This window comes from Haemorhous mexicanus, chromosome 9 (assembly GCF_027477595.1).
Source record: "Haemorhous mexicanus isolate bHaeMex1 chromosome 9, bHaeMex1.pri, whole genome shotgun sequence".
NCBI classification, from domain to species: domain Eukaryota; kingdom Metazoa; phylum Chordata; class Aves; order Passeriformes; family Fringillidae; genus Haemorhous; species Haemorhous mexicanus.
In genome coordinates, this window is record NC_082349.1 from 16,499,186 (window position 1) to 16,518,693 (window position 19,508).

The window sequence follows — 19,508 nt, forward strand, 5'->3', positions numbered from 1 at the left end:
TCTTTGCTATTTGAGTAATATGGAAAGCAGCAGATGAAGGCTCAAAACCTGTAATGCTGCCTAGAATATGCAGCAAATAGAGTCTAATTAGAAATTAATATTTATGAGCTGTGATCCTTTAACATAATTCCTTCTGCCCCAAAGTATCACTAGAGTATCACTTAGAAGACGAGAAGGTTTGAGGAGAAGTCTCTTAGTAGAGAAACAGGGCAGATGCCATGTGGGGAGCAGCAGCCTGGAGGCTGACAGGACCTGGCTCTGCAGAGACGCCGGCCTGCCCGACAGGGGCAGAGGAGCTCACGGACAGGAGGGCTCCAGACATTAAATACCTGTTGGCTGAGAGCCGGTAGAGCTGCAACAACCAAGAGGGGCTGGTCCTCATCAGCCGTGCAGAGCGGCGGGCTCCTTCCCGGCGGAGGCGGACGTGGGCGCGTCACGTGCGGCCGTGTCCCCTCAGCCCCGCTTCCTGCGGCCGCGTCCCTGAGGCCGGTCCCCGCAGCCTCGCTTCCTGCGGCCGTGGCCCCTCGGCCGTGTCCCCTCAGCCCCGCTTCCTGCGGCTGTGGCCCCTCGGCCGTGTCCCCTCAGCCCCGCTTCCTGCGGCTGTGGCCCCTAGGCCGTGTCCCCTCAGCCCCGCTTCCTGCGGCCGCAGCCCTTCGGCCGTGTCCCCTCAGCCCCGCTTCCTGCGGCCGCGTCCCTGAGGCCGGTCCCCGCAGCCCCGCTTCCTGCGGCCGTAGCCCCTCGGCCGTGTCCCCGCAGCCCCGCTTCCTGCGGCCGTGGCCCCGAAGCCCCTCGGCCGTGTCCCCGCAGCCCCGCTTCCTGCGGCCGTGGCCCCGAAGCCGTAGCCCCGCAGCCCCGCTTCCTGCGGCGCCCCCGCGGACGGCAGTGTGGCCTGGCCAGCGCGGCCACGGCGGCCAGCGGGGAAACGCCGCTGTCTTGGCAGGGCTGACGGGGAGAATGTCCCGGAACAACATCCCGGCCTTTGCCCACTGGTTTGTAGAACTAAGTCCTAGAAATGAGTGTCCCCCAAAACGGAGCTTCCACGCAAGTGAATGCTTAAAGTAACTGCACCACAATGTGTATAATGGAGTTGGGAAATAAACACTGGGAAGATATTCAGGATTTGACTGTGTGTCAAAGGAGGCCTTGTCCCATCAGAAGTCAACGATCGCTAAAGGCAGGAGCAAAGCAAACCTGGAGCACCTGCAGAACAGAGAATACCATCGAATGAAGCAAACAACTGGAAAAAAGAGAACCATTGGAATTATATCCCTTTTCACCTCCTAGCAATATGTAAACACAATAAGGTCAAACCTAGACAGAACTGTTGAGTGTGTGACAAGTTTTCTCCAAGAACTTGTGTTTTTAATCCAGCATGTGAGATCTTTGCACAAGCTCCACACTCCTGCATACTCCACAGCTCTCCTTGGCTGGGGTGTGGGTCAAACACAAGACCAATTCTTCAGCCAAGATTCATCTCTATGGCAAAAACAATGAACTAAGAATACACTCACTGTGTCAGCAGGCCCTATACATTAGAAGCACTACAAGGGTTAATAATAAAAGAAATGGCAGGATATATTGAGTTTCAATTACAGCTTGTATACTGAAAGTAAGGATCCTTATTCAGGAGTAAGTCCTACTCAATGAAACGCGAATTTTAAGTAAATGCAAATAGCCTACACTGAAAATGTGAAAAATAAACAAAATATCATTTAATTTAATTTGAGTGCCCAAGCAAGTAATTTTCAAGTCTGTTTAATGTTTAGGAAGAAAAAGCCTTAGTTCAGTCTCTGCAAATGGTTTTAGTTACTTCTGTGACTTTCCATCTCTTGAGGATAATCTACTCCTAATAAGGACAATTGCTTAGATTTATTACCCCACTGAGGTCTTGTTAAAGATCTAACAAAAATCCTATTTAAATGAAAAGGACAATAGAATTTAAAGTCAGTGTAGAGTTTAATTAAAACCTGAAACAGAATCAATGTCTTCATGCATTAGAAAAGCAAAAACAGATTTCAAAGCTGTTAAACTACATGTAATTGGCATAAACTATCCATTGAGCCAAAGTTAAAAAAAAAAAGCCAGACTATCGCATGGAAATTGAAGTCTATTAATAAATAAAAAACCTGATACATGTGCATAGCACCATATTTTTTGCATGCATTTTTTTATTTGCCTAATTTGCTAAGCATATCTTAGAGCAAACATGAAACAAGCTAGCTGTTAAGTTGAACAAATCCAAAAGGGACAAAAAGAGACTGATTGAAATCAATGCATTAACATGAACCAGCATTTAAAAACGTTTCATAATGTTCCCAAAGAGAGCATGTAAACTGCAGCAGTCTCAGAGCAAAACTGCTGTAATCTGTGTTCCCATGTAGTCATTATTCATACATGGGAGTATACAGCTCCTAAGTCGTTTTTCATGCATGAATAGTTTAAAACCCAAAATCACTGACATAAATCCACAAGGGAGACTTCCCTTTTGAAAGTTAACGTCTCAAGAACTCTGGGAAGGAATGTGAAGCCAGATACCAGTCCATGTGCTGACAAAACTTTTCTACGGGGAAGGATCTGCGCGCAGCCCCACTCCAACCGCAGGCACACCCAAGCCTCCCCCAGCCCCAGAGCCACCGCCGGCCTCAGGGGTCCCGTTTGCAGAGCCAAACCCAGCACGGTCGCAGAGCCGAGCCAGGTCTTGCCACCTCTCCCTTGCCCTACCGACATGCAACGGGGACCTCGCACACAGGGAAGGGAGGTCAGCGCAACAGCTGCTTTGGGCACGCACTGTCCTTTTCAGGAGAAAATAAATTCTGAGACAAAAACTATCCCATAACCTATTTCTGCATTAAGGAAAAGGGTTTTTTTCTTTCCCTTCCCTCCCACAGGAAGGGTGGACGGGCTGGCTGGGGCGGGCAGACGGGAATGGGCTCGGTGCAGAGGAACTGCACACCGAGGCGTTCCACGGAGCAGTGGCTGGAAATGGTGCCCCGGCTCGGCCGTCCGCTCTGACTGGCCCAGCTGTCACCTGGCAGTGACAGAGTAAGAGTCAGGAGGGAACTGCGGTGCTGAAGTGGGTCACACGACTCCCTCGTTTGGAAAAATCCCGAAAGGATGGTACGTCACCTTCCCTCTGCAGCACATCAGTCCCTTGTTAACCATTTAACCAATTTGGTCACAATACACTGCAAGCCCACAGAACTCGCCATCTTACGTAGGCCTCTCTCCATTTAAAATTACAGCTCTTGCCGGTGCTACGGTACAGTCAGCGCCCTAGCTTTTAGCTTGCATTTTTGCTTGGGTATTCAGTATTTAAGGCTCCCTTTAAGTCCGGAAACACCCGAGCAGGGCCAGCTGCGTGCCCTGCCACCAAGTCCTTGCGGGGCGCGGATGGGCGGCGGGGGCGGCCGGGTCCCTCCCACGGTCCCTGCCCGCGGGTTTGCGTGTCACCTACCCAGCAGTGCCGAGACGCGAGAGCCCTCTGGACAAGCACCGTGGAACACACCATGGGGTGCCTGCAGCACAAGTTGTGCCATACCTCGGTCTCGCCCTGCGCCTGGTGCCAGCACCGAGGGGGAGCGCACGGTGACACGCGAGTGCCACCGGCTAAAGCACCCGGAGGGCGGCGCCCCGAGGGCGGCACCCCCCAGCCGTCCCGGGCCGCCCCCGCGCACGGCCAGCGAGGCGATGGGCTCCGTCCCGCACGGCCCGCGGGCTGCAGGGAGCGGGCGCGGAGCCAACGCCCCCGCGCTGTCCCCGGGCCCGGCCCCGCACTGTCCCCCCCGCGCTGCGCCGGGGCCGCGAAGCTCCCGCGGGTGCGCAGGGAACGAGGGCTCGTTCCACGCACGGTTTCTGCACGGCGGACGGGCGATTCCTCAATGCGCCTCAGGCCGGCGATTGTGAGCGCAGTAACGGAGGGGAAATGTCAGATGTCAGCCCTGTGCGAAAGACACTAAGGCACTTAAGTGTGCGGTGCATCCTGGGGGTTGTATTCCTCAATGACCTTTTTAAAGATATATGGTCTGAAATCTCTTACCAGGGTCTGCAGGAAAGACACAGCTGTTTACAAATGGTACCCAGTACTTGGAATTACATTACCCATTCCACTTGGTGTCAAAGAGCTCCTCATTTCCCATTCCATCCACACAAGGAGTGGAAATGTCAATTTAGTGCTGCTCTATTTTTAGTTCTTTCATTACAGATACAAAGCCTAGCACAGTTTCAAGACAATGAGGAATGCTATGAAGCTGGGGTGAAATCTTGGAGCATCCCAAGCCCTTCCCAAACACCTCCATAGCTAACAAGCAGAACTACATACTGGTAAGTTATGACTAAGCTCCAAATAAAAAATAAGATTGAAAATATACTAATAGCTGCCAAAGACAATTCTAAGCAGGATTTAGGATCTCTGTTTCATTAATGTTACATAGCTCACTTGCCACATACATGAAACAAAGGCTACTTTCTAATTCAAGGATGAGTGAAATACAGCCATGGAAGGTAACATTTGAGTCTACTTTGCTCTTTGTACACATGCACTTTCTTCTGGCAATAACAGCATTGCCAATAGATAAGAGACGGACGGGCTTCTCAAAAGATAATTCACATAACAACCTTACAGAACAACTGGCCTGGTACAAAGGCTGAGTGGCACGGGACAAGAGTGGAGCTCCACAGCATCAACAAACTTTTCTGACAGAACACAGATTTACACTCAGTGACTATTTTCATTACTGATTAGGTTTCCACATCTTCACAAGCACATTCCAGTCATACTTCCAAAAGTATTTGGCCAGTCAGCACAACCTTGTATAGCAGTAGACAAAATAGCATTTGCATAAGGTTTGCCTGCAGGGGAGAAAAGGCAAAATACAGGCATGAAGGTGAAGCAAATGTTACTGGAATGGGAGGACAGAATTGTTCTTTAAATCACGACAAGTCTGATCTGTTGGACAGCTAGAATTAATAAAAAAGCTTGAAAATTAATGTTTCCATTGTGTCACTGCAGGGCAAATCTTTCCAGTCCTCCTTCCAATCTGAAATGGTTCACAGAGGTGCCACAGACACCTGCTGTAGGAAACTTACCTTTATCCTGTCATTTCTAAAGCTTGCTCTGTCCTACAACCAAAATTCCAGCTCCTCCATAATACTGCCTACAAGATCTCAGATTTCTCTTCTCTTCTCTATCCAACTTGGGAGCATCAGGTATCTTCACCCCTGAGCACTGCTCAGTTCCTCTTAGAGGAGGAGGTGTCTGCCCCTTCCAGAACACAGGAGGCAAATGGATGCCCTCCATATAGCTTTCCTCACCTGCAAAAGTTGCAGCAACAGAGTATAACAGTACTTCTGCAGTGAGCTCAATGTTCACCATCCACACAGGAAGGGGAAGTACAGGAACATCACAAACAATTGAGAAGGGACTTGGGTTTTGCTTTGAGACAATTCTTTTTATATACAAAGACTGTAGAAAGTCATATTTTCTTGAGCACAGTTGATTTTTAAAAGCAGGAGGTATTTTTTTGCTCAAAATTCAAAGAGACACTTAAATGCACTAAGCATAAACATGCTTTTAGCACTTTATTAAGCAAGCTGCTTCTCCTGTCACAATGACTGGTCCTATCTCACTGTCACCTTTTCCCAGCCACTAATGCTGCATGAACATGCAGTTATACCCATCTACTAAAACAAAATGCAACAAAGCCTTTACCCAACTTTGGATCTGCTTAAACTGACAGTAAAGTTACAGTAGGAACTATTTTTAAGTATTCTCAAGAAAATACAATTAGATAACAAAACTAGAAAAAAAAATCACAGCAGGTTCTATACAAGTGTTCAGACAAGAACTTAAAATAACACCTTGTTTCTTTTCAGGTTACCATTTGTTTTGCACTACATTTAAATATTGTACCGTGTCTCTAGGCAGTGTGAGACAGTCATTCTGTAGCAAAACTTCTGCCGAAGTAGGCTCTGGTGGTGGAGTGCATTTAGAAATGATGGCCAGATGATGGCACAGTAAACGTCCTTCTTTTGACAGGCTGTACATGTCTATTAGAAATATTCCTTGTTCCATATGCATGTGGAGGATTAGACGCATACACTCCTCACACAGAACAACTACCTCCTGGAACACGTCAGCAGAGTATTTACTGCCAAATCCAGAAGGAGTTTGTGATTCTTACATTGTCCCCATTAATGAGAAAAATGTCACTATACAAAAGCTCTCTCTTTTTTTCCCCTTTCTTTTCAAATCCTTCAAACAGCTGATAACTAGCTTTTATAGACTGGAGAGTCAGATGGAATTCTGAACCTATTATTTTACTAAAACCCCAGGGGTCAACTTATCACCCGAAAACCATTTTACATGGACAATTTGACTTTCATGTGGAGTGTCAGAACATACCCTAGATGGAAATCTAAAATAAATTATATGGAATAGTGCCTTCTTTGTGCTGAAATTTATCAGTCCCACACTACAATAATTTTGAAAATTGTATCCCTTAAGCTACAGTACAGAGATATTATTAACTGCTTGAACTGAAAGAGCAGGTCTGATTGGCTGCTACAAAGTCTATGGACAGAGACTAATTTCTATTGAACCACATGCTTATCTGAAGCTGTGTTTCACCATTGCAAGCTGCCAACTTTATTTCCTTCCAGAATACACTGCCCATCTTTTTACCATCATCCTCAGTATGCACTGTCACTTCAGCAAATCCATTCCAGGAGCTAAGAATGTGTCTAAGCTTCTGCTAATACGGTTGTCTGAGACAATCACACCCAGGAGACAGGGAGGGAGATCCATCCACTTGTACCTCTTATCTTCCTAACACAGGTTATTTTCCTCACTAAGCAAGCCTCCAGTCTCTGACATGCATCTCTGGGATGTATCACAAGATAAGCATATCTATTTCATGGCCGACACTTTCTTTATCACTTTTGCTGCCATACTAAGGAAATAAAATTATTTGATAATGTACTGATGCTTTGGTCAATGCACCTTTTACATCTGTTAGTACAATTTTTAGAAATCAAACTGACCTCATAGCCTAAAATCTTTATAATTGAGAATATACTGAAAATGATGAATGATACAGCTGCCTGGTGACTATTCTTTGAGTGGAAATTCCCAACTAGACAGAAAAACCTTCTCCAGACATAACACATAAGGCACAAGGAGAGAGTTCTGGGACAAAAGAAGTGTATTTCCTACACCTAGGAACCTAACCGGTCTGGAATAAAACAGCTAAAATATTCACACCAGGAAAAATAATAATAAATTGTACTGCCTTATCTTCATTCAGATAATTTAAGAGCCTTTATAAACTGAAAGAAATTGCTAAAAAGGAGGTTTTGATTTGCACATCCAAGTTTCTAGATAACACTACTTTCACTTTTTCTTTACTAGACAGTGTCAAGCTCTCCATGGGGCATTCAAAACTAACGACCATTCACTGTGGCAAATCAATCTCTCTAAGCAGAGAACCTATTGCTTCCAGCAATGGCATTCAGCTCACTAAGACCTTTGCCAGGCAGGAATTTGAAAACCAAGGCATGGCAGGTCTCTTCCAAACCTTTTAATGCCTGTCTGTCCAACATCTTTCTTTTATTTTAGGATGGATCTAAGAAGCAGCAGGACCCTGTCAGTAAGTGGACACTTATCCCGAATGAGTGGCTTGGCTGCTTAAAGAAACACCATCAAAGGTATTGGCAAAGCAGGATATAAGAATCTGTGAAAATATACAGAGTTCAATGGCAAGGTTCGCTGTATAATACAGATTGTATAATACAGATTAAAGCATTAAAAAAAGAGTAATATTTCTGTGTCTATTTTCATTACATCCTACCATTAAAGTGACTAGAGCAAGTTGGCAGCCTTTTTCTGTCCCACTCAAACAACACAAATTCTCTCTCATCACAAATTCACAGTACTGGAGATAAGGAAAAGTGCCAAGTTGGGAGTTTTCCACTTGTACTGATGAATATTCAGAGTACTTTTAAATTCTTGAACTGATGAGATAAATGTTTTGGAATCTATTTCTCTAAATTATAGCTTAATAAGATCAGAAGAAGAAATCCATAATTTCAAAGGATAAAGCCTGAATCTAGCCGGAAGTGTGATCAGGTATCAACATGCAGCAGCTTAAAACAAGTTATGCAAGCTGACCTTAATATGTGTGAATATCAGGTTTCCAATGCAGAAATATGTATTTTTCAATATATTTTTCTGAGCAGAAATCATGTCATGTCATTTATATGCAAATCAGACTATACTCTGCAGAAGCCATGGGAATTATTTACACTTAATAAAGCCTCATAAATAGGTTTTGCCTCTAAGTGGGTGGGGGAACAGCAAATACATCATAGCCATTTACAGTTACAAACGTCTTTTTATTTTGAAAGCTATATGCATCCTTTAATAAGAAGTTTCACAGTTACAAAAGAAACAGTGCTTCCTTTATATAAACAAAATATCCTTACAGTCTTCAAAACAAAATGTTTTGCCTTATTCCCTATGCTCAGCTATCTAAAATATAGAAATTGCCATCTAGCCCCAGTCAAAAAGACATGCTAGTTCCACGCAGTATATGTTAAATACAGGAAGGCATTACTTCATTTATATCTAGGCAATTTTATTATATTTGAAAGGATATATACCTTCTTTATGTGAAGTATGTCCACCCAGTATCATCCATTGCATTTCTGCAAAATGTGTTAACATTTTCACATGCCACCAATTAGATGTGCCCCTCAAGTCCTGGCACATGGAAATAATCCATTTAAAAAGCACAAGAGGACAGACTCTACCACTCAAAGCACATTCCCCAAAGCGTAGTATTTCAGTGTGGTAGGTAGCACACTAAAGCAAATTGGGAACCAACTCTCCCTAGCTGGTATAAACAGTCTGAACTGGGACTCCTGTTAAGGGCAGGACTGCAAGTCAACAGCAGCACATCTTTTCCAGTCTCTTCACAACCAGAGGGAAGAGCAACAGTGATAAGCATTGCCTAGAGACAGACTGATCACAAAAAGGGCCCCAAGGGCCCCTGGTGCTTACAGAGGTGCACTCCTTACCCCAGCCCATTCCATATGAAATGCCCATGGGGGCACATGGAGACCAGGAGTCACAACACTGGGAGAAAGTGAAGGCTTAAACGGCTACAATTTAATGTCACACAGACTTCAAGAACAAACACAGAAGCATGGCTCAGCCAGGTTTATCTCAATTGAACAGTGGCAGCCAACACCTGCCCTTTTTCTATCTGATTGTTTTCAGTCAAGCTGAAATTAATCACTGAAAGCATGTATGTGCCTCAGTTAATTCTCATGGAAGTCCTCCAAAAATTCAGTGTGTTAGTAGCCCTCTGCAGGAAGAGACTTCTACCCTGATTAGTACCTTTTCTATTTCCTTGTTAAGCAAAGGAGCTTGGAAAAAACCCAGGCATCCACAGATCTCAGATCACAGATTTTAGAGGTATAATTAAAGATTCTGGCAGTAAAACAATTGACATGATACAACTCTTTTGCTCATCTGCATAACATGCAGACAAAGTGACATAAAGAGCTAATGCAAGACACCCTTTCTTTCAAAAGAGGTACCACCAATACTGTCATAATGATGCATTAGAATGGTTTCAGTTGTGCTCTGCAAAATGACTAATTTCAAATATTTTGTGTATATTGGTTTCATATGATGACTTCTGTTCATTCTTTATCATTATTCTGACTGCCCTTAAGAGCACCAACTTTTATACATCACATAAGTATTCTGTGAAGGAATATATAAATAAAAATACACCCAAATAACAAGAGTCTGACTTGTTGCAACTGCTTTTATTTTGACAATTACTGTAATGTTTAACTCATTAAAATCTTCAAATACAGGAATAAAAGCTATATAATTAAAATGTGCTCAAGACATGCACCACACAATGAAAATTATGTTACAATACATTTGCAGTATTCTGTATGCTGTAACTTACCTTATACACAAATATGTCTGGCAACATGTTTAAACACTATACTTATTTTCCCACTATTTTTGAAGATTATAGGTTTTGAGTCCATACTGCATTTTCTTCAGGCACAGATATGGTTGACCTTAGTCTATATTTTGAAATCAATATGTGTGATAGGACAAGGAAGCACATAAGGAAGTTGAAGTTAAATTAAAAGCAGGTATAAGCATGTATTTTATTATGGAGAATCACACAAATAAGATAGTAAAATCTGACTTCTCATCACATTGAATTTTCTTTCACTACTCCATTATAGAAAACAGTATTTTTATAATGTAAATTTTGTAGAATCATCCCCAGACTAAAGTCTGTGGCATCCTGCTGTATCCCCAAAGAATTACTTACACAATCCCACTGACTGAAACTCAAGCCACTCATTTAATGTTTCAGCTCTATGTAGAATTAAAATAAGGATCAGTTTAGACTCTAACAATTTTTTCATGTACTTTAGTCTGTATTTTACTCATTGTTAGCAGCTTAGTGAAAATGTCTGATGATATCCTGTTGAATTTGTCTTTTTTAGCATTTGGTCAGCACCTGAAACAAAGCACAGTCATCTCTTGCCCTTTTATTCACCTTAGAGAAATCAGATCCTTACATGGATAAAGGAATTCAGTGTCTCACATGCACAAGCAAAACAATATTCAGTGAGCCTGTCTGTGAAATTACATCACACCAGCTTCTCCATGTCACTCTCATCACAGGTATTTTGGAGAGTCCCACCAGAGAACATTCCACCAATATCTTCTGACAGTGTCTGCCTCTTTCTAGTGACTAGGCAGGGGGTCCAGGAGAACTAGATTTCTCTCTTAATGGGATTCAATTAAACAATGGCAATTCCAGCTCTCCATAGCTATGTCAACACTTACCTTCTGGGGCGTATCCTGGAGTTTTTGTCTCCTGATCATTTATATGAAGCATCTTTTGAGAAACACCACTGTATCTGCCTAGGAGCCACCTGTTTCCCATGGAAATCAGAAGATGGTGATGTGCAGGAGATAAAATCTGCATTCTTAAATCCTACCCTGACACAGAACTGGAATGTGTACATGACTAGGACTGCTGGGTTAAATGTAGCAGTAGTACAGTAATTCTGAGTTACATCAGCTTGGAAGCTTAATTTAAAAAAATCTGACAAAAAGAGATCTGACATACTAATAACTTTGAGATGTAATAAAATACCTGAGGTGTAGAAAAATGAGTTAAGCTTGGGCCTGCTGGCATTTGCATAGTCAAAAGCATATTGAGGGGTAAGTATTGAGGTTGGTTAGATTAGGCCATTCTTTCATGCAGAGAAAGAGTTATATTAAGTCAAAAGCGTAAGGAAACACTGGAGTCAAGCAAATGTTATTAGTTATTAGAGAAAATTACAACCTGGTAGTGGAGAAAAACATGACTGCATTTAGTTGCACCACAAACAATGTTGAAAGAACAGACAGCTAATGTTCCACATGTGATTGTAACATTTTAATTCCTCACATTTTAAATAATGAACAGTAAAAATTAACGTTCTCTTGGATTTCAGGCAATATCATATATTCTACTAACTGTTGAACTTGCAAAGTCTACTATTCAAACACTAAAGCTACAAGAAAATATCCAAATCCAATGCCTGGTGCCTAAATCTGTATTAGGTCACATGAATGTCCATTTTATGACCTTGGGTATGAAACTGAACAGCCAAGAGAGTTTTAGAGTATTTTTACAGACATTTAACAACTGGTTTGCTGAGAATCTGGAAACATATCTGCTGAAGTTGCACTTTTTTATTAACACATTCACAGCACTGTCAAAAGGAATATCTAGAATCTAAGATGAACCATCATCCTATTACTTCTATTTATAAATCTAATTATTTTATAGAATCAGCACTATGAAAAATTCAGTTTTAGAGAAACTGAAAGTAAAACCCAAACAAAATTACAAAATTTCTAAGGAAAGAGTCTTTCCTTCACTTAAAGATTACTTGAGAAGCAGGACAGGTTACTATAAACACTTAATCCTTTACTTTCTCTAATGGGATTTTCTGTTATCTATACAAGTACCCTCAAATGATGAACTATTCTCCTTTGACACATTTCAATATTTTTCTTTATAATCCTGAACAGCAAGGTCAACAAAAAATACTTTAATATTTGTAAAACAAGATATTATTTCTTACATTCTATAAATTCTACAATAAAACTGCTATTATATATTCTATGCAGCAATCCAGCTATTAATAAATAGGTTTACAACAGGAATCAAATCTCTTGACTGAAACCTTCACTGTAAAATTGGCTGCAAGTTCTTTCCCCAGAACTTACAATGTATTTTGTTTACATATTTTACAAAATACCATCAAATATTCCAAGAAAGGGCTTGACATCATTGGTTTCATCATCAAGAAGAAATCTAAAGAAGATTAAGCAAACAAACAAATCAGGTATAGCACATCAAAACCTACAGAATCAGGAACACTATACAAAGTCAAGAGAAACCAAGACAAGCAATATAATTTTAAGTAGTCTCTCAAGAAAAATTAATTGTTACTATTTTTGTGAAAACTAAACTTTTTAGCAATGAATATTAGAAACTAACACATTGCCCAAAAGTCTTTGTTCCATGAAGAACTAAGCACTGGAACACTGAAGGAACAGAAAAACATATGTAAGTTTTTCCTACCTTGGATCTACTTCTTTTTCCTGCTCTTTTGTGAAAATAAAAAAATCTTCTTTCCTAGTGAATTTAGAAGAGTCTGAGATTATTTCTGGGATGGAAGAACACTGTAAATTTTTTTGCTCTTGAGAAGGACTTGAATGTGCTTTTTCTTGAAAACTGAACTGCAACACAAAAGTTTAAAAGTATATATGGTTAAACCAACTGAAACTCCCAGGTTGCTGCAGAATTTAGTACTGGTATTTAATTGATATTATGGTGTTTGACAAGGACCAAGCATGTGATGAATCTAACTATATACTGGACAGAAAAATTATCAAATTGAGTAAATAGTTTTGAAATCATGCTATATAAAGTAAATTCATATCCTATTTCTTTGTATCAGGAATATCCCACTGAACACAGAATGATTTGGACAATTTGAAATTCATGATATCCTAATTGATTCCTAAGTCAGATATGGCAGATATGTTTACACAATAAGTACTCAAATCATAGAAAATTCTGTTAATATATTTTTACTCACCAAAGTTACATTTCTATTCTGTACAGATAAATCCACTTTTGATGTGCTATTGACCACAGAAACATCTGAGTTCTGAATACTGGACTCATCTTGTACTGTCCATGAACTGAAAATACCAAGTGGAGTAATTTCAGTATTTTTACAGAAGAGAAAAGTTATTTGCTGTTCAATTCAGGTTTTTCTACTTATTTCTCTGCACACTTTAATAGAAACCAAATTAAAATAACGCAACGATTCATACCTTTTAAACATTGAAATTTCACTCACTTTTATGAGAAAACAACCTTCTATATATTTAATTACATAGATACATGTGAAATACAGAAAATATTTTTTAAACTGAATAAAACAGTAGTAAATTATGTAAGTCTTACTCTTTTGAAATGTTATTTGTGGCTTTGCTTGATGTATACTGGCAGAAGGGTTGACATTCATCTGGACTTTGAAGACAGATATTTCCATGTTCTGTGAAAGAATGAAAGTTTTAAAAAGAGGGTTGAGAAGCAGCCACAACCCCTTCTATTTCCCATGTTATGATAAGTAATACTTTGAAAATTATGAAAGTGTCTTAACACTTGAAATATTTCTTCTTTGGGTTTTGGGCTAATATAAGGATAAGCAGAGATATACAGTCAGTATACATTATGAAACAACAATTATGTAGTTGCAGGCCATCAAAAAACTTCAATTGTGAGTTTTTCAACTCTCCCTTCTGTATCGGATTTGTCACAATATATGTGACATTCAAGGCAGAATAATAAATCTGTCAGTCTAGCCAATTAACCAAAAATTTCAGGTGGTTCTGTTCATTATATATTATTATAATTTATTCTCAAATAATAGACTGTAGAATAATTTTAGGAAAGAAAAAAGTTTGTTGAAATAACCATACCTAATTCTCTACTGACAAAATTACTGGCAAATACCAATTTCTCATCATCAATATCATCCCAAATATCATCTCTCAGTTCAAAGTCCACATTCAAAGCATCTGAAAAACAGTATCTGCTTTTATCTGTGTGAAAAATATGAAGCATTAATTTAAACATTAAAATAGTGAACATTTTAATTTTAAACATTAGCAGTAACTTACTACTCTTTCCACAATTCCAGGACTGCAGCTGCTTCTGAGATACTTCTAAGGTATTAATATCATCTTCCTGGTCCACTGAAGGTGATAAAGATGACAGTTTATTGTTAGACCTATTAAAAAAAAAAAATCAGTGACAAGTCTGCAAAACAATTGCAGAAAGTTGCAAAATAAATTTATTCACAAAACAATTCTTAGTAATACCTTGGCAAGGCTGGTAATAAAGACTTAGGTGTAAAAACAAATTGTTTGAGATCCACATTTTCAGCTTGATTTAACATCTGCATCTAAAGAAAGCAAAATATTTTAACTTATAAGATATGAACATACTAAGAACTATTATTTTTTAACAAGCTTAATGGCATCATTAATATTGTAAGTTAGCATAATATTTAAATGTCATAAAACCTTTCTGATGTCTGTGTAATGCACTCTGTTAAAAAGGTTTGAATTATGTGCTTCCAGTGGAGGTATCCAAGCACCCTGGCAAAGCCAGACTGGTTGACTCTCATCTGTGTTAGCTGTAGGCTAAATAATCCTCTACTGCAAACAAATAAGCAAACAAAACAGTGAGGGGGAAATAAAACCCTCCAGTACCTCAAATGTCCTTCTTGCTGCAGAAAGACCTAGTTTAACACTACATTCAGAGGCATAAAGTGCAAGCCATGAAATGTTTCAGCAGTTTAAAGCTAATAGGGATAGTTTTCTAATAAACAAGTGGATCTACTTGCCAGTGAAAAAAGGACTCTTAGTAGCATGACTAATAGATACCAGAATTTTTTTCATTCAGGTCATTTTGCCAAAGCAAGTCACAGTGCAGTACCTTCCAACAATGCCTCTGAACCTCACCAACCACAACCTATCAAATGCCATAAAAGAAAAAATATAGAGGACATGCACAAAAGTGGACCAATGGAAATGTCCCAAAGAACAGCAGAACCTCTCAAAGATTCCTTGACCATTGTACTTTCTTACTTTTTTCCACTCCACACAGAAAAGTCAAACTTGAATGTTCATATTTAGTGATAAAATTCTCTCTGCAAACAAGTCTCTCTGCTTACAAATATGTAACAGATTAAAATAAACCTATTAAATGGCTGACTGCATTCAAGTGAACCTTGAGACGTTTTACTGGGGGTATAGATGAAACTGAGTTCCTGCTCCTTAAATCAGCTAGGTACAAAGAAAACTTTGTGTCTCCATTCATCTGTGACTTTGGAGATACTCCAGTTTTACCTGAGAAAATGAAGTAAAATAATCTTTAGATTTGTTATAAGGGATAAATCCTAATTGCTTTCAAATTACTTTGAACAACTTTGCCACTAAGCTTAACATCTTCTGTTAAAAGATTCTAAAAGATTTAGCATGCTAACTGCAAGATCTAACATAGTATTTATAAAAAAGCATAACAAGGTTGACATTTTTTAAATCATATGCTAAGTACAAAAAGTATTATTACTCATTGTAGTGCCTATAAAAGTGCTATTGCCAAAGCTACTTTTAACTGCTTTTATGACTGCATCATAACAACTCAGGCCCCATTCTCTTGCTTGCATTGTTTCTATTAATGTAGCCATTGGTATGATGGGAGCTGTTCTAAATTGCATTTCTCTAAAAGTATCAGAAGTAGTAGATTTAATGAAACTCACAGCAGTCATGCCCACACACATCTTTATTTTTACAGCGGTGGTTGCATTCTCTGTTGCCATATTTCTTGTAAGCAATCTCCTGTTTAGATCTGCCTCCTAGATAAATAAAACACAGAAATTCAAACAGTAATATTGGATACCAAACACCCATGATTTTTTCTTACTTTCAAACTCATCAAAGAACTGCAGTGTAGTACTTTACACGTAGATGCAGCAGAGTTGTATTATATTACCTTTGAGAAAGAAACAGCAGGGATGAATAAAGATCTAGTTCCCTAGTGAAAGCAAAATTCAATTTTCTTTTGACTTTACTATCAGCCAGATACTGTGATCTGACCATTTACCTGTATCTACTTTTGCTGCTGGCAAGCTTTGGGGTGGGCCATAACATTTATCAAGTGTAGATTCAGCTTTCAGTTTTTGATTTGTAACCACCTTACGTCCCTCTGGTTTTGGTGTTAAGTAGAAGGCTGTATATGCTCGCTGTATATCAAGGCCAACTTGGAAAATAAAAAGACAAAAATATTAAAACTGCTTTAAAATGTTTCTATACTACAATTATCTTCAGTTTTCTAAAGTGTTTAAGCAAGTAAATGTTACTCAAAGATCATGGAAATTTAAAAAAATTATTTGCCCATAGAGCACACTCTTGTATGACCAGATTCTTTAGGACTGAGATTAAAAACCCCAAACATTTTTTAGAATTAAAGACATAGTTACTAGAAGAAAAACAAAATTAGTTCCTTTAACCAAATGTTCTTGTATTGTGTTAAATCTACCTTTATCTATGACTTTGCAGAGCTGATAAAATTTTAACTTTTAAACTGTACTACAGTCTGTGTTCAGGAGTATCTGCAGCTCTGTACTGGCAAAGGCATAAAATTAATATGTGGATAATACTTCTCAAGTTGAAGGCCAATATTCATGACAGACTAAGAGACATCCTTTGTAAAGAGAGCAATTTTGTCTTTTCTTAGGGAAATAAAATCTGCTGGAAAACCAGACAGACTTTTAAAAAATGTGAGATTTCCTTGAAGTCTGAAATAGGAACAGACTTAAAAATAAGTAGAGACTAGAAAGACCTGGTTTTAGTCTAATTTCATTGTTACCAGTGTCAGAAAAATTAACTGTTGTGGTAAGTTTTACTGAACTCAGTACTGAGTACTTTATCTACAGTACCTGTAGATAAAAGGACATTTTTAATATCTGTGTGGTTAGAAAACCCTTTTTTCCAGAGCCACAGGTCTAGCTTTAGAAATATAAATTATTCCAGGCTTGATTATTGTAATAATCTCAATGTCAATATTTACCATGGAAGCAGCAACTACACTTCAGTTAACCTAACACACAGCACTCTTCTGTACTGGTGGGGCATGATGACAGAATTGAATGGAGCCAGTTTATCTTTAAATTGTTTTCTGAAGTTTTGTGTTTCAAGGTCGTAAGGTGTTCATTTGCTGCTATAGTTCAAACTGTATGAAAATTTACACTGAGGGGATCCATGTTTAAATCTGCACATAGTAAGGCACAACATTTTCAGCTGTAGGAATTTCTTGTTACCAAAGTGGAGATGAACCACATCCAACTCCTCTTTACTACAGTGCAAAACCTAACCATTCACAAAGACAGCTCTGCTCAGCACAAATAACCTGTCAGGCTGATAGGTTATCCCTACTGAAAGTTAACTCACTTGAAGGAGAAGGACAAAAGAGAATCCCAATCTGTATCAACAGAGCAAAACACTGTCTTCTAGTAACAGTTTGATGCTTCTCAGTTCCTTAATGTAGTAGTAAATTAAATAAACAGATAAGTAATTGTGAGAGGTAGTATGCAACCCAGTAAAATGCATGTTATAGAGGTTTGTTTCCAGACCAGCTCACTTTATTATACTTTGCCTTAATAGAAAGGGTTTTAGTAATTTGTTCCAAAATCTTATGTATATTGCTTTTTAATTCAAAGATTACCTTAACCTACCATAATCAGAACTAATTAAATTTATACTAATGTCTTCTGATTTAAGAGCTCTTTTAACTTCAATTTTCTTCATCCAGTTTCCAGTTTTCAAGAGCACAGAATCCCTGTAATGCATCAGCAAAGTTGTTAGACAAGGACAACATACTATGGTATGCATACTATAGTATCTGTAACCAAGTGGAAGAGCCTTTATTTGGTCCTAGTTCTTTCGTTTTGCTTGATAATTAGCCAAGAATACCTTTTCAATAATGTATGATTTATGGCCATAAGAGGGCCAGGATCCTACAGATCAGTTTCCATTTTGCCAAAAGTGCCAGATTTTGGCCAGAATTCTCATGATGGTCAAGCAGTTGGAAAAGATTCTGCTCCTCTTTTCCCATTTGCTCCAAGCATCTCTTGGCCAACTGGAGAATTTAAATCCATCTCTGAGGGAAAAAAATTATTTCTAAAATATAATTGAAGAAATATAGCTAACAGGAGTAAGTAACAACTGGTTTATATACCTTTTAAAAATGTATTTTACTTGTTTTATATTTATGGGAAAATTATTATGACTTTTCCATAATATGACATTGATGTTTAACAGATATTTACAAGTGCTCTCTTCACTGACAAGCACACTGGCATGTTTTGGGGGTTTCTGAATCTTGTGTAGCATTTTAAATGACAACAGTGACTAGAAAATGCTGTAGGGTAAAGAATAATTTTGTACTATTAGACATCAGTAGGAAGTATTGAAAATCTGCAAGTCACAGAACAGATGAAAAGCCCACACCATAAAACCACGCGAGACAAAAAGCTGATCATACATACATAATTTTCTGATTAAAAATAACTTGGTTGTCAGCATCTCCTATGACCAGTGTAACATAGTGAAAGTCTGGCGCTGTCCTCTTTGTCTGGAGCTGCTCATAGTTTGTTAATTTGATGGTTACTAAGATTTCGGCCAACGTGTCACTGTATTTGGGAAGCTAGGGAAAATGACACAGAAGACAGAACTGCATGCAAATGAAAATATATGCCCCTCCATAAATTTCTGTCTGTTGACACAAGCACAAAAACTCAACTCAAGCCATGTGAATTTGTGGTACAATTTTATTTGTTCTTCTGAGACACTGACTTTCAGTACTAACTTGGTCATAAGCTAAATATCCTAAGTTTGATTCAGTATTGAAAATCAAGGACTAAGAGAAATATGCAAGAATATGATTTGTTATATAGAAGTTACATTTTGGCATCCCAGCATTCCTCTAGAAGATATTTATAAATTGTTAAATCATTCTGAAAATTGAGCTACTCACCTGGTATTATGTCAAATGAAAAGTAAACTAGAAATGATTGTTATACCAATAGAATTTCACACATGTATTAAGCTTTTAGCTTCAAATGTGTCTTCATTTCTACCAACTTTAAGGTTACTTTTTCAAATTTTGCATTTTAGAAAGCTAGAGCATCTTTGTGGTCCATATAAAGAAAAAAATGCATATCACAACCTCAAAGTTCTTGATTACACATAGAATTGTACCCGTCCTTTAAAAGAGCACCAGCTAGGTTAATGTAATAACTTCCTGTTTCTCTGTATTCCTAAGTGTGCT

General features: G+C 39.1%; 2 protein-coding genes across 5 annotated transcripts in view; both read right to left on the minus strand.

Annotated features, from left to right (window-relative positions):
* Positions 1-3,597, minus strand: part of ZNF644 (zinc finger protein 644) — a 74,322-nt gene extending 70,725 nt beyond the window's left edge. For 2 of the 4 annotated variants that reach the window (XM_059854216.1, XM_059854209.1), the window contains exon 1: positions 3,455-3,597. The gene's annotated coding sequence lies outside the window, so the exon portion shown is untranslated. Of the gene's footprint in view, positions 1-329; positions 454-3,454 lie in introns of those variants that run through there. The other 2 variants (XM_059854215.1, XM_059854206.1) reach the window with 2 other exon arrangements.
* A 6,265-nt stretch (positions 3,598-9,862) lies between these two features.
* The window catches only part of HFM1 (helicase for meiosis 1), a 33,891-nt gene continuing 24,245 nt past the window's right edge, over positions 9,863-19,508 (minus strand). The window contains exons 27-38 of the mRNA XM_059854219.1: positions 18,727-18,884; positions 17,914-18,017; positions 16,284-16,439; positions 15,940-16,035; positions 15,408-15,526; positions 14,495-14,577; positions 14,294-14,403; positions 14,093-14,191; positions 13,575-13,635; positions 13,201-13,306; positions 12,681-12,838; positions 9,863-12,410 (exon numbers count right to left, since the gene is read on the minus strand). Coding sequence (XP_059710202.1) covers positions 12,344-12,410; positions 12,681-12,838; positions 13,201-13,306; positions 13,575-13,635; positions 14,093-14,191; positions 14,294-14,403; positions 14,495-14,577; positions 15,408-15,526; positions 15,940-16,035; positions 16,284-16,439; positions 17,914-18,017; positions 18,727-18,884 — 1,317 coding nt within the window. The 3' untranslated portion in view covers positions 9,863-12,343. The remainder of the gene's footprint in view (positions 12,411-12,680; positions 12,839-13,200; positions 13,307-13,574; positions 13,636-14,092; positions 14,192-14,293; positions 14,404-14,494; positions 14,578-15,407; positions 15,527-15,939; positions 16,036-16,283; positions 16,440-17,913; positions 18,018-18,726; positions 18,885-19,508) is intronic.